The sequence below is a fragment of the Mandrillus leucophaeus genome, unplaced genomic scaffold (genome assembly GCF_000951045.1).
Source record: "Mandrillus leucophaeus isolate KB7577 unplaced genomic scaffold, Mleu.le_1.0 Scaffold448, whole genome shotgun sequence".
Lineage (NCBI taxonomy): Eukaryota > Metazoa > Chordata > Mammalia > Primates > Cercopithecidae > Mandrillus > Mandrillus leucophaeus.
Window position 1 is genome coordinate 2,768,596 of NW_012104787.1, and position 15,240 is coordinate 2,783,835.

At 35.5% G+C, this 15,240-nt stretch overlaps 1 protein-coding gene across 4 annotated transcripts in view; it reads left to right on the plus strand.

Annotated features, from left to right (window-relative positions):
- The window catches only part of RAD51B (RAD51 paralog B), an 802,721-nt gene that overhangs the window by 56,903 nt on the left and 730,578 nt on the right, over window positions 1-15,240 (plus strand). For all 4 annotated transcript variants that reach the window (XM_011994252.1, XM_011994253.1, XM_011994254.1 and 1 more), the window contains exons 6-7: window positions 3,125-3,244; window positions 4,288-4,471. In XM_011994252.1, the coding sequence (XP_011849642.1) occupies window positions 3,125-3,244; window positions 4,288-4,471 (304 nt within the window). The remainder of the gene's footprint in view (window positions 1-3,124; window positions 3,245-4,287; window positions 4,472-15,240) is intronic.

Below are 15,240 nucleotides of genomic sequence, written 5' to 3' on the forward strand. Positions count from 1 at the left end.
CCTTTCTTCCTTTCTTCCTTTCTTTCTTGATGGAACCTCACTCTGTCGCCCAGGCTGAGTGCAGTGGTATGATCTTGGCTCACTGCAACCTCCATCTCCCAGATTCAAGTGATTCTCTTGCTTTAGCCTCCTGAGTAGCTGGGATTACAGGCGTGTGCCACCACACCTGGCTAATTTTTGTAGTTTTAGTAGAGACGGGGTTTTGCCATGTTGGCCAGGCTGGTCTTGAACTCCTGACCTCAGGTGATCTGCCTGCCTCGGCTCCCACAGTGTTGGGATTACAGGCGTGAGCCACCACGCCTGGCCAAGAAATTCTTTTAGCTCCTCTTTTGAACTATATCTGGAGTCCAGTTACTTCTCATCACTTGACCTGTTACTTCCCTGGGTGAGATCACTACCAGCTCTTAACTGGTCACTACCAGCTCTTGTCTGTGCTAGCTGATCTCCTTGCTTTCACTCTTGCCCAAGCCTCTTCTCCGTTTGGCAGTTGGAGCAGTCCTTTAAAAAAAAAGAAGTCAGATCATGTCGTTCCTGCTTCTAGGCTTCCCATTTTGCTAAATAAAAGCTAAAAAAATACCACAGACCTAAAGGTCTTATGTGATCTTGGCCTTGGCTAGCTCTTTGTTTTCTATTATTCTCCCTCTTACTCCCTGTGTTCCAGATACTTTAGTCTCTTTGTTGTTTCTCAGACACACCAGGCATCTTTCCACATGTAAGCTTTTGCACTTGTTATAATTCCCTATTCTTGTGTGCTCTTTCACTGGATATCCACATGGTTCATTTTCTTACCTCTTTTAAGCTTTTGCTCAAATATCACCTTATTAATGAGGCTTTGTCAGTTCACCTTACATAAAATATAAAATAGCACTAGCCCCACCTGTCACAATCTATTCTCTCATCCTGCTTCATTTTCCTCTAGAGCCTTATTACCTGATATGTAATATGTATTTATTTGTCTTCCTCAGTAGAATGTAAACCCCATGAGAGAAGGGTTTTTCTTTTTCTTTTGGTGGTGGTGGTTGTTCAATGCCATATTCTCGGCACCTAGAACAGTGCCTGGCATATAGTAGGTCCTCAATAAATATTTGTTGAATGAATGTATCTTAAGTGCTCATTTTGTAAAGAATACTTTTTATAAAAAGATATCCACTAGATGGCATTATTTTCAAACTTTATATAATTAATGTCTGGGAGCAAACGATAGGTTCTTTTCTGTTTTTTGCCCTAAACAAAAAAGATCTTTGTGATGAAGATTGTCACAAGAAGTTACTGGGATGAATGCGAGGCATGTCGAATACTGCATTTATATTTGGTTTTTGATTTATATTTTTTAGATTTTTTTATAAAATAAAAAACATTTGGAGAAACAGAGAAAATTACAGCATATTGGTGTGTAAATGGTCCATTTAATACAGTTATTTAGCATGGTAACTGTGAACAAAGGTTGTTCACGTCTATCTTTTGACTGTTATTCCTTTTCCGAGGCCTTCAGCAGTGGGAAAGCAGCAATAAGTTCCAGAGCCTTTCACTACTCAAGCCACTAGTGGAAATCCAGCCTAGTGCTAGAGGGCAGAAAATTGTCAGCTGCTGAGTTCTTGTTGCTAATGAGCTAGGTACTCTCAGTCTGGTTCCTAATCAACTGGGCATTCAAATTTTGAAAAACTTCCATGTTTCTAGAAGATGTTGCCAGACCTATCCTGTTAAAAACTGGTAGGTTCTAAGTGCCAGAGATTTTTAGCTGACTTCTCTGACCAGCACTAAACTCAGCAAATAGTTTCCCTAATCAAAAAATTTATGCTTTCCCCGCAAACCGTCAGGATTTGGCTGCTCTGCCTGTGCCAGTGCCATCTCATTGCTTGATTTCCTCACTTACCTCATTTCCTTCTTCCATTTCAATCCCTGTGCCTCTCTTAAGCTCTTTTCCTGGATGGTTATTTGATCCATTTTATTCTCACTCTTCACACCTCTTTTGGTACTATTCCTTACTCATGAAGTATTTTTTCCTCTTCCTGTTCAACTTAGCTATGTATATTTTTCTTTTCAAATTGTTCAAAAATATACTTAAAAACAGTTGTTGAAGTTTTCTCTTCTCTTTTCCTGTTTTAGGTTTTTCTCTTTTATTTCTAATCAGAGCAAATGTAAGGACTTGTTTTGTTTATCTTTTCAAAGTTCCCAGCCTCTTCTCAGAACTCTATTTCGAAATGAAAACACTGTTCTTTTGTACTTTTGAGTCTCTAAATGGAACATAAAATATAGGATGGTTTTCGAGTTTACAGCCTCTCCTCCCAGTTCCCCTGGGATGGCTAAGTACTAGGGCTGATAAAGTGTCATTTCATTTAAAATGAAATGTGACGGTTAAACTCAAAACATTTAAAATGAAATGAGATGGTTAAACTCAAAGACTTATATTTTTAACATTTTAAGCCATAAATATGAGAAATTTCTAGTAATGCTTTCCATATCTTATAATATGAATGATGGTGTTTTAACTTGTCACTCTCTTGTGTTTGGCCTACTGCATATATTAAACTGGCTTTGAGGCCAGAAATCAGTGTTTAGAAAATCACTTTTTGTTTACTAAGAAAATATTGGAACATTAATTTGTTTGGGCCATAATTTTCTGTTTACCAAGGAATTATTGCATAACATTAATTTGCCTGAATTGTTTCAATTGAGAAAGCGCATTTTTCTGGAATGAGACATGAAGACTTACTGATATCTATTATAATACAATATACCATATTTATTCAAATATACTTATTTCATTCAAGAAAATGAAAGCATTCTTATTTAGTAAACATACCTTATAGCTGCTACTCTAAATATCATTTACAAAAAACATATTTGATCCCAGAAAGATAAATCTCAGAGACATTGTTGTTTGCTCAAGATTAGATGAGATCCAACAGCCCTTGCTGGTTTCATGCTATGACTGCTAACCTCTGTTAGTGCTTGCAAAGGAGAGCTTACATTCTAAACCTGTATATTAAGCCATTTTGCTTATACTTGCTCTATTGATAATACTTAGAAGTTTCTTAAGTAAAATTAGTTAGAGATTCAGCAATGTGACTTTAAATAGAATTAACTATTTTTGTTTGTGCTGTTTTTTTTTTTTTACCGACAGACTGGTTGAGATAGCAGAATCCCGTTTTCCCAGATATTTTAACACTGAAGAAAAATTACTTTTGACAAGTAGTAAAGTTCATCTTTATCGGGAACTCACCTGTGATGAAGTTCTACAAAGGTATGCTGCTTTAGATTTTGATTTTTTAGTAATGCGTTGAAGGTTTATGTTTTATCTTTTATGTTTCATCTTCTGAGTGAATAAGTCTTTACAGGTTAGAATTATGTGGAATAACTTTTTCAGTGTTCTTCTTTGTTATAGCCTTTTGGTTGAAGTCTTTCTTTAAAAATGAAAAAAATTAAACGAATAAAATGTTTTAGATTTAATTAAGTGGTGTAATACTTATCTATTGTTCCATTAACAAATTGTCTCACAGTTTAGTAGCTTAAAACAGCAAATACATATTATTTCACATAGTTTCTGAAGGTTAAGTGTCTGGGAGTAGCTTAGCTGGGTGTTTCTGGCTCAGTGGCGCTCAACAGGTTATAGTCAAGCTGGTGGCCAGGGCTGCAGTTGTCTCAAGGCTTGACTGGAGCTGCAGTATCTGCTTCCAAGCTCCCTAATGTAGTTGTTGGAAGGCCTCTGTTTCTTGCTGGCAGTGGGCAAGAGGCCTTTGTTCCTTACTATCTGGGCCTCTCCATAAATCACAACATAGCAACTTGCTTCCCTCAGAGTAAGTGACCTGAGAGACTGGGCAAGTGAAAGAGTACCCAAGATGAAAGCTGTAGTCTTTTATGACCTACACTCAGAAATAAGGTACCATGATTTTGTCATATGCTTGTGGTCACACAGATCAAGTCTGGCACACTGTGGGAGGGACCTATACAAGGATGTGAAATACCAAGAGGAGAGAGTAAGTGCGGGCCATTTTACAGACTGGCTACCACAAGTAGTTTTACCCCAAAATTGGAGCATTAGCATTATCTTAGGAGAATCAAGGAATTCTGAAACTACACAGAAACAGTTTGCTCTGTTTCCAGAAAAGTGTTATATGTCTAGAAGAGCTGAAAATAAGTTAGGTTTACTGAATTCTTGCAAATCATTACTGTAACTTAGGAAAGAATAGTTTATTATTGTTTTTAATTTGCTTAGCCTTTGCAATACCCTTATTTATTTACTTTATCTTAAATTTATTGACTATTTTATAAATTCTTCTTTTATAGGATTGAATCTTTGGAAGAAGAAATTATCTCAAAAGGAATTAAACTTGTGATTATTGACTCTGTTGCTTCTGTGGTCAGAAAGGAGTTTGATACACAACTTCAAGGCAATCTCAAAGAAAGGAACAAGTTCTTGGCAAAAGAAGCATGCTCCTTGAAGTATTTGGCTGAGGAGTTTTCAATCCCAGTAAGTTTTTCTTTTTTTTCCTCATATATCTTTTCCTTTCTTTTATATTACATTCACCGACTTATAGTATCAAATAATAAAATTAGAGGAAAATGTAAAACAGATGACTTTTTAAAGGTAGTACAGTCTAATTGCTATAGCAAACATTACCATCATCTTAAATTAGCTCATCTGCTGAGATTATTTTATCCTTTTAATAATTTGAGCCTGGAGTAGATTTAAATGATGTTTTTAAAAGTTCCTGTAGTCCTTCCTTTTCTTCCTTCTCATTGTTTACTCTTTGTATATGCTTTATATCACATTTCTCATATTATAGTAAAACATCATGAAATTGCCTAGGTCCATTTCTATGTAATTAAAAAAAATCCTGCAGTTGTTGTTAGTTTTGTTGTAAGTATTTTAGGTTTAGATACTGTGTTATTGTGTTCAGTGCTGTTTTGTGTACAATAGGATTTGGTTTGCCTCAAATGGTAGAGGTCAACCTTTAAGGGATGTTGGAATGATAGTAGTGAAAAGTGCCAGTAAGAAAACCTTGAAAGATTACTTGTGGCATGGCTTTTTGTAGTGGGCATTGTGATCAGAAATCTGAAGATGACAGGATATTGCAAGGGCTTGTGATGTGTAACTTGCAAGACATAAGTGTGTACTAAGTTACACTCCCATCTGCAGTGTGTCAGAGAGTTTCAGTTGTTCCACAGCCTCATCAACATTCAGGCTCCTCAATTTTAGTCATGCTTCATCTCAAGAAAAGATAGTTCCTTAAACTGAGATAAAATTTGGTTATGATTTTATAATTTTTAGATTTGTTTTTGGAAAATTAAAATCTTGGATCTTTGCAACATAAAGAATATATATAAGTAATATAAACTACCACACAGCCTTTGAGATTTATAAAACCAAGGAAGAAGTCAAGGGAGAAAATACGGCATTCAAAAAGTTCTACATACTTTAATGGCTTTTTAGTTTGTATTTTGAATTAAAGTCAAGTGCTGTTAAGTTTATCTTGGGTGATGTTCACCTTTTACATCTTATTGTGTAGTTGGTTAAAATGATAAATTCAAATTTATATTTTTCCTGGTCAAGGAGAATAAGGGAACTTTGAAATCTTGTATAAAGATACTTGATTGAATAGAAATTTATGTCCTATATAGTCGGCCCTCTGTATCTGTGGATTCTGCATCCATGGATTCAACCAACTAAGGATAGAAGATATTTGAAAAAACAATGGATGTGGTAGTGTGCCCCTGCAGTCTTAGCTACTCAAGAGGCTGACGTGGGAGGATCACTTGGGCCTAGGAGGTTGAGGTTGCGTTGAGCCATGTTCATGCCACTGCACTCCAGCCTGGGAAACGAGACCCTCTCTCTAAAAATATATATATATTTGAAAAAAAAAAAAGGATTATTGTCTTTGTACTGAACATGTACAGACTTTTTTCTTGTCATGATTCCCTACAGTTTAGCAGGGATCTACATAGCATATACGTTGTATTGGGTATTATAAGTAATGTAAAGTTGATTTAAAGTATATAGGAGAATGTACATAGGTTATATGCAAACACTGCACCATTTTATCTGAGGGACTTGAGCATCCATGAATTATGGTATCTGCAGAGTAGTCCTGGAACCAATCCACCATGGATACAGGAGGATGACTATACATTCTTATTTTATTGTGAATTCATACTGTTGCTTGACTTAATCCCATGCAAAATAAAATTCACTTTTTAAAAGTTGTGTTTGTTTGATTTTAAGTAGTAATTGTAGGCTAATGCTTTTCAGTTTTTCCTAAGGTGATTTATTTTCCCAAGTGAGAAAGGGGCACTGCTTTTCTTTGTTTTTAATAGAACCCTCTGAAAAAATAGGTACTAAATATCTCATTTCTCTGCTTCTGGCTTTGTTTATCTATTTAGAGATAAACGCAGTTTCTACTATGTACTTATATAACTGTGATATCTGTTTTTTGTGACAAGTAAGATTGTAAGATTGGTTTTAAAAGGATTTTGAAAAATATTTCCTTTAGAAAATGTTGGAATTTTCCTAGCTAAATTGATGCATTTAAATGGAAAATCTCTCACACAGGTCCAAGATTTAATTAAAAAAAAAAAAAAGGAAATCATGAAATTTTACACATTTATACTATACTTGAATAGTGGTTTAATTAGGTTGATGCAAAAGTAGTTGCAATATATTATAATATATATTGCAATATATTATTGTCTGGTTCATTCGCTTTACAAATTAGTAAACCCGAGCCTTTTTGTAGTTCCTTTTACATGCCAACAGAGACTCCTGTTCGAGGAGTATTTACTGTTCCTCAGCCTGGAACCTTCCTCCTCTAAATATCCACATGGCTTATTCTATCCTGTCATCTTATCAGTGAGGACCTCCCAAACCATATAAGTATTAACCATACCCTCGCTGTCCTCTTACTATGCTTTGTTTCTTCTCCATCACACTTTTCACCCCTTAGCATGTTATGTATCTAATATTTGTGTGTTCCTTCTACTGCCTCATTCTCTCTCTCTGTCTATTTATTTATGTTTTGAGACAGGGTCTCACTCTGTCACCCAGGCTGGAGTGCAGGCACAATCATGGCTCACTGTAGCCTCAATCTCCCAGGCTCAAGTGATCCTCCCACCTCATTCTCCCAAGTAGCTGGGACTACAGGCATGCAACACCACCACACCTGGCTAATTTTTTATGTTTTGTAGAGACACGATCTCACTATGTTGCCCAGTCTGGTCTCAAACTCCTGTGCTCAAGCAATTCTCCCATCTTGGCCTCCCAAAGTTCTGGGATTACAGGCATGAGCCACTGCACCTGGCCTGCCTTATTCTCAGTACCAGCAATAGTGCCTAACATATAGTAGACACTCAACAAATATTTTTGAATGTATGAATTGTAGATACTGCTTCTCATCTTGGTCTTTACTTAATCTTGTCTCTATTGGTACTGAACTTAAATTTTAATATTTGCTTTTAACCCTATTGTTATATTATCTTTTATTTTAACAGTAATAAAATATAATTTTCAGTGGCAGAATGTCTTATATTGGAGCTGTACTCAAATTACATTGGCATCTTACAGGAAGAAAAATAATTCTTCAGATTCTTATATTTGGAAAAGGCTTTAGAGATTTAGATAGTATCAGAGAGCCAGGCAGTAGGAGAAAAGATTTTTATCTCAGTCTAGTAGAACTATGACAGGTGAATGTCTGATGGCCTCTGAGCACTGGGTGGTAAGCCATGCATTCTAGATATATAGATGGCAGTTATCTGCTGATAAACACATGAAAAGATAGTCAAAATCCTGTCATTAGGGACATGCAAATTAAAATCCCAATGCCGTACCACTACACATCTATTAGAATGGCTCAAAAAACCCTGATCTGAACCATTCCCTCTTCTCTGTAGGCTCAGGACCCAGGGCTGGTACCACCACAAACCCAGTAACTTAAGGAATTAGGAAGAAGGGTAAGAGAGCAGTCTGCTTATAAGAGCAGTGTTTTCTCAAACTAGGTTCAGGCCCTGACCCCTTTTAAATGCAAATAATATTCTCACAAAACCCCACTGCTGACTTCATTTTTATTGCAGTATCACAGAAATGTACACAATTATAAGACTAGCTAATAATTCTTAACGTTAAGTCATGCTTATAAAACCATAAAGATGGATTGCATCTATAGGCACCATAGTACTGTTCAAATTATGTCAATTTAATATGTTATTTTTGATAATTTGCTAAATTAAATTATTGCTTGCTATATATATAAGCTTATCTCACAGACTGCTTTAAATATATATATATATATATAGTGATGATTCAGCTTTTCCCCCTCTTTCTCTGTTTGAACTAGTACTAGAAAACCTTCATCTGTTTGGGAAGGGTGACATTGTTTGGCCCTCATGTGGGCATGAATGCATTTAAGTTTTAAGTATGCTGTTGCTCTTTTCTACATTAGTCCCTGAGAATTAAAGAGGAATTAATTGGTATCACTTGATTGAAAACAGATACATTAATATATTTCAGAGGTTTTCAATTATAAGATGGCTTTACTAATATTTTGAGGGTATCACTGAAATGAAAACATAAAATTAAAAAATTTTCACAGAGAACTTTATAGACTTTTGAATATGTTCAGACTGCAGTTTTGAGAAGCAGTTGTAGAAGTCTGGTAGAATCTTTTTTTCTGAAGTTTATGGAGGTGGTGTAAGTGATACTCTGCCATTGGGATGGAAGATGCAGAACCTTTGTCTTTTTAGAGCATGTTCACACTAGTATTGAAAAAACAGTAGGCTCTGAAGCTGTTTAGAGATACTTGATAAAAATAACTGAAAAAAATTTAAATATTGCTTTATAAACTACTAAATTGTGGTTATGGCTATATATGTTGACTGTTTATCATTGACTTCTAATTACCACTTATAGAATAGTTATTATACATATTGTAAATTATGTATCAGATTAAAATAATAGGATGTTTTTGCCAGAAAGGACCTTAAAATTTAGTTTGGCCCCTTCATTTTACAGATGACAGTGAGGCCGAAAAGTGACCTGACTTGCTCCAGGACACTCAGCATAGGAAAGGACAAGCAGTGGGTAGAATGAGAGATCTTTTAGATGCCAGTTTGGGGATTTTTTTCCACAGCAGAATTTTCTTTTTTTCTGAGACATACAGAATTATGGTGGACTGTAAACTTAATGACAGGATTATATCTTCTGTTTCTCTGATTTCCAGGACCTAGCACTGTGGATAACTAATATTTAGGAGGTAACAGCTAATGAAAGTACAACTAAGGTTTATGAAAATAGTCTTACCATATGTATGTCATATTTACATTCATTGGAATATTTTTCTTTATCTTTTAAAACATAATTTGAATTTTTTTATGCTTACTGCTGGAATTCTTGTTATGTTTTTGTTTTTAAATTGACCTTTGTAGTATGCCATGTTAGTTATATTCTTTTTATTTATTTTCAATTCCAGAGTTGTATAAGTTGTTGGAATTAAAGAGAATGAAAATATATTGCTTAGATAACAGGACTTTGACCTTTTGAAAATTCTTTGGAAATGCTTTTTTACTTGTACTTCCAAGATCTACATTTTTACTTTTTCAGAGAATTCAACAAATCAATTTCAGTTGTTATATGAATAATATTGAACTTTTTTGTCTCCTCTTAATCTTCTACTTCCTTCATTTCTTGATATTGTACAAATGTTTTCTGGTATAAGGGGATGAGTACCAGTTAACACAATTTACAAAAGAGGTATATGGAGATAAATTTGGATATATTATTAAATATTCTAAGAGGGAAATGCCTTATTTCCATTGAAAGTTGTTAATGTCCAAATTATTTTACTAAGATGTGCTTATAATCAGTTTTTCTGTTGCCATCTGTGTTCTTGATTACACACCTTTTGAGAATATCCATTGCTCTAATTTATTGCTTATCAAGGTTTTTGGAATTTTAATGATTATTTTTGTTTAAAGCTGCTTAGAAAAATGTATCAAAATATGTAAATTTTTAATTTTGCTATTTTAAAGACAGTTTTAAATCATTAACAAATGGAAAGAATTTGTTCTTGTTCTAAAGTGGACACATAACAAGGTTAAACTTTTTATTATTATTTGACACAAGCATAATTTTTTTTTTCTCTTTTTAGTACACTATGAGCTGTCCCATTATGCCAAGTGGGTTTAATTTTTGTAGGATTATACCTTGTCTTAGATACTAATAAATATTGAAAATAGAAAAATAAGAAACTTGGCCACTTCATTTAAAATAATTAAGGTTTTATTAATTATAAATTGGGAATATTGTCTTTATAACTGCGAGATAAGAGGAAAAAGAATGTATGTACCCAAATTTGACATTTATTTTTATCTTAAACATATATATTCAGAACTGTCACTATGTGAAAGCCTGATGAAATTACTCTGATTGTAAAGTAGGAGTCCTAGACTCTAGATATAGACATAGATATGCCATTAAAGCTCTGCAGTCCTATTTTGCTGTGTGTAACATTGTTGTATGACTTCTAGAAATCATGTAATTTTTGGTTTACTCTTACTACTTTCATATTTGTTACTGAAAACAAGCACCGTAGGACTTCTGAGGTAAGAAAAGTCCTTTATAGTGTTTTTCTTTTCCATAAATGCCTACTGTTGGCTCACACACATTTAAAATCAGATTGTTCTTAAAGCTATCCTGTGTTCATTCAGGTCCCTGAAACTCACAGTCTAGAATAAGCCTTTATCATTTAGTGAAAATAATTCTAGAAAAAGTGTATCTTTCTTTGGTATAGCTCTTTATGACTTCTGAAACTTTGTTTTTATTGTTTCTAGCAAAAAGCTAGAAACAACTTAAAAGTTAATAAGTAGGTGATTGGCTACATTAATGTTGATATAGCCATACAATATTATATTGTGCCACTGTTACAATGAATGAGGTAGCCCAGAAATGGATTCATAGGTTATGCAGGCAAGGGTTAATTCAGCTGGCATGGGTTACTCACATCCAGCCATTCCCAAAAAAGGCCTCTTTTACTGCCCTTGATTGGCTTCTAGGAGATGAGCACTGGGCCCTGGGAATATTCTGCCTAGTAAGAGAGTTATATGCCTGAGGACTTGAGCCACAGGTACTGGTTTGATCAGATAGTTTATGCAAACAGTATGATTTATGGTGAAGCCTATTTTTCTCTGGGGATCTGGGGACTACAATCTAAAGAGCTGAGGTCATTCACATGCAGGCATTGCATGCCTAGTGACTGACCCTCAATAAAAATGCTGGACATTAAGGCTTCAGTGAACCTTCCTGGTTGACATTACTTTGCATGTGTTGTCACACATTGTTGCTAGAGCAATTAAGCACATGCATGCAACTCTACTGGGAGAGGACACCTGGAATCTTGCACCTGGTTTCTCCTGGACTTTGCTCATGTACCTTTTCTGTTTGCTCATTTTGATCTGTATCCTTTTGCTGTAGTAAGCCATAACTGTCAATATAACAGCTTTTCTGAGTCCTGTGAGTCCTTCTAGTAAATCATTGAGCCAGAAGGTAATCATGGGGAACCTTGACATGCAGGGGCACTAATAGATAAATACAAGGGTATCTGTGGCAACTTAATTTGTAATTGCTCAAAACTGGCAAGATGTATTGTAGTTAATAGTATTGCATCAATCTTAATACGTTGGTTTTGATAATTGTACTATAGTATGTAAGATGGTGATATTAGGAGAAGCTGGGAGAAGGGCATTTGAGAACTCTGTACCTGTTCCACAGCTTTGTGGTAAATCTAAAATTGTTTCCAAATAAAAAGTTAAAAAAGAAAAGGAGGTCAGGTGTGGTGGGTCACACCTGAAATCCCAGCATTTGGGAAGCTAAGGTGGGAGGGTCACTTGGCCAGGAGCTAGAGACCATCCTGTGCAACATAGCAAGACTTCATCTTCACACACACACACACACACACCCCCCCCCACATACACACACACACACACAAAACAATTAGCTGGATATGGTGGTGCACACCTGTAGTCACAGCTACTTGGGAGGCTGGGGCAGGAGGATGGCTTGAGCCCAGGAGTTCAGGACTGCAATGAGCTATGAACATGCCACTGCATTCCAGCCTGGGTGACAGGGCAAGACCCTGTCTCAAAAAAATAATTCAGTCAATAAATAAATAAATAAATAAATAAAGAGTAGGGCGGGTTTTATGAGTAGAAGTTGGCTCTGGGTACTCATAAAGAAACGGCACTGGCAGTATTTGGAGAAGGGGACTTGATTTTTACGCACTGGTTCTCTTCCATTTAGTCATCTAGTCCCATAGATACTATCTAATACCTCTTCAATTTAAACCTTGCTCTTAATCTTTCAGCACATCCTCTTGACTCCACTTTCAAAATACATTCAGTACCTGATTACTTTCTATCACCTTCATTGCTATCATCTTGGTTCCTGGAGGTTAAAAGTACTGGTTTTGGAGTTAGATGTTGGTTTGAATCTTAGCTCCACTATTTACTAATTTTGTGACCTTGAATGAGTATTTATCCCAGCTCTAACCTTTAGTTTCCATGTTTGAAAAATGAGGTTAATAATATCTGACTCATAGGGCTGTGAGTATTAAATGAGATAATGTCTGTAATGTTCTTCACAATGTTTGGCACATTCAGTAAAAAGTAGCCTTTAATTATTAATTTTACTAGTTACCTCATTCCCGATGCCTGGTGTGTTTTATCTCTCTCCTCCTGAATTATTTTTTTAAAAGGCTGCAAGGGCCTCAGAAGGAAAAATCATGTCTTATTCACTATTGTATCCCCCTCTGTCTTATTGATGGATGCTGTTACTGCCTGAACCCTCCTTTATCTGGTTAACTTATACTTATTTTTTGGATCTCAGACTCTTTTTGTCTTTCCTTTTTAATTCCACCTTCAGCACTTGTGTCCAAAACTCCATGCTAGGAACAATGGGATAATAAAGATGAGTAAAGTCTTTGCCCTTAAGGCTTCTGCAAATAAGGTAATTGTAGAGACAAATTGCTGTCTGTGATATAATGGAGAATAAAATAAGTGTCTTGTCTACTGTTCCTTTTCTATTTCTTACAAATATGTAAGTAGCTTGGTACTTCTCTGTCCTTTGTTTGGAATTATAGATTACACAGAGGGAATTAAAGGGAGGTAGCAGAGACTTTCATAGTCTCTTGGTAAACCCTTTATCATGTCTAACTTTGGCCCTTAAATGTCCCATTCTTTTTTTATTTTTATGTTTTGAGACAAAATCTCTATTGCCCAGGCAGGAGTGCAATGGCATGGTCATAGCTTACTGCAGCTATGCCAAGTTCTAGTGATCCTTCTGCCTCAGCCTCCCAAATAGCTGGGACTACAGGCATGTACCACCATGCCTAGCTAATTTTTTGGATTTTTAGTAGAGATAGGGTCTTGCTATGTTGCCCAGGCTAGTCTCGAACTCCTGGGCTCAAGCAGTCTGCCCACTGTGGCCTCCCAAAATGCTAGGATTATAGACATGAGCCACCGTGCCTGGCCAGGGTTCCATTCTTATTTAGAAAGTGAGTGGTGTTTTGGAGACTGATGGGTAGTGGTTAAATTCATAAAGCAAATGCATAATTCTAAAGTTGTATTGCTAAGAAAAGGTTGGAAATGAAGGCCAGCTGTAGCTCTTAGTCTTTAGTATTCTTTATATGGGTTACACAGTGCCTTGATTTGTTGTAGAATTTTCTAATCGAAGATCTTAAGGTTGTAGCTGAGTGGCAGTCTTGTTTTCTAATTAGTATAGGGATGCAGAGAATGAGGTGATTTATCTAAGATTACTTAAGGAGTCATTTGGATAATTGAATAATATCACTTGCCACTTCTGTCCTGGGTTGTTATTGTAGTATCTTAATGGGTCTGCTTCTCTCTTTTCTGTATCAGTAATAGTACTATGAGGGCAGATAAACTATTTGTTTTGTCCACAGTTGTATCCTTTACAGCTAGGACAGTGTGGCACATAATATATGCTCTAATTAATATTTGTTGAATGATTAAGTCTCAGTTTAGGATATGATATAATATTTAAAGTTCTCTTCCTTCTGGCTCCAACATGCTCCTCCCATGTTGTCATTTCTCTTCTGTGCAGAAATGGACACACAGGTGTCAATAATACACAATGGGGAAAAGACAGCCTCTTCAATAAATGGTGTTGGGAAAACTGGATATTTTTCAATCCTCAATATATGACACTATTCAATACAGGCAGCTAAGGAGGATACATAAGAACATATATCCAAAGGAATTAAAATCAGGATCTCAAATAAATATCTGAATTCCTATGTTTATTGTAGGATTATTCCCAATAGCTAAGCCATGGAAGCAATGCAAATGTCATCCATGGATGAATGGAAAAAGGAAATGTCATATATACATACAATGGTATACTATTTAGCTTTAAAAAAAAGAGAAGGAAATACTACTATCTGTGACAACATGGATGAACCTGGAGGACATTATGCTAAATGAGATAAGCCAGACAGAGAAGAACAAAGAATATGTGATCCCACTTTTACTAGTATATGGAATCTAAAATAGTCAAACTCATAGAGCAAAGAGTAGAATGGTGATTGCCAGGGGCTGGGAGGAGGAGGAAACGGGGGTATTGGCCAGAAGTAAGACTGCTGGATCATATGGTAGTTCTATCTTCAGTGTTTTGAGGAACCTCCATACTGTTTTCCATAGATTCTTAAATGTTTGGGAAATATTTTTAATCTTACAAAGTTAATTAAGTGCCTCTTGAATTCTTACATTCAATAAAGGGAAAACATTGTAACCTAGGAAAATTAAAGTTGTTTTCTGACTTTTTGTTTGAAATATACAAAACTGTGTATATTTAATGTATACAACTTGGAGAATGTACACTGTGAAACCATTACTACTGTCAATGCCATAAACACATCCATTACCTCTAAAAGTTTCCGCCTAGGCTGGGATCACCGCGCCCAGCCCTTTATTCACTTTTGGTGGGAGTGTAAATTGGTGTAGCTACCTGCTATGGAATCTATGTAAAAACGTAACAGCTGTGGTTTAAAAGTTTTGTTGTCTTCCAATACAAGTAACATAATGTAAACTAGAGGATATTAAAAATTATGTATTTTTCACTTGAACAGCTTGTTCCCTACCCCTTTTTTGATTTCTGTTTATCCTTGATGTTGAAAGAGAAATAATCTTGTTGATTTTACATCTCTATTTATTTAGATCTTTTTCTTTTTTTTTTTTTTT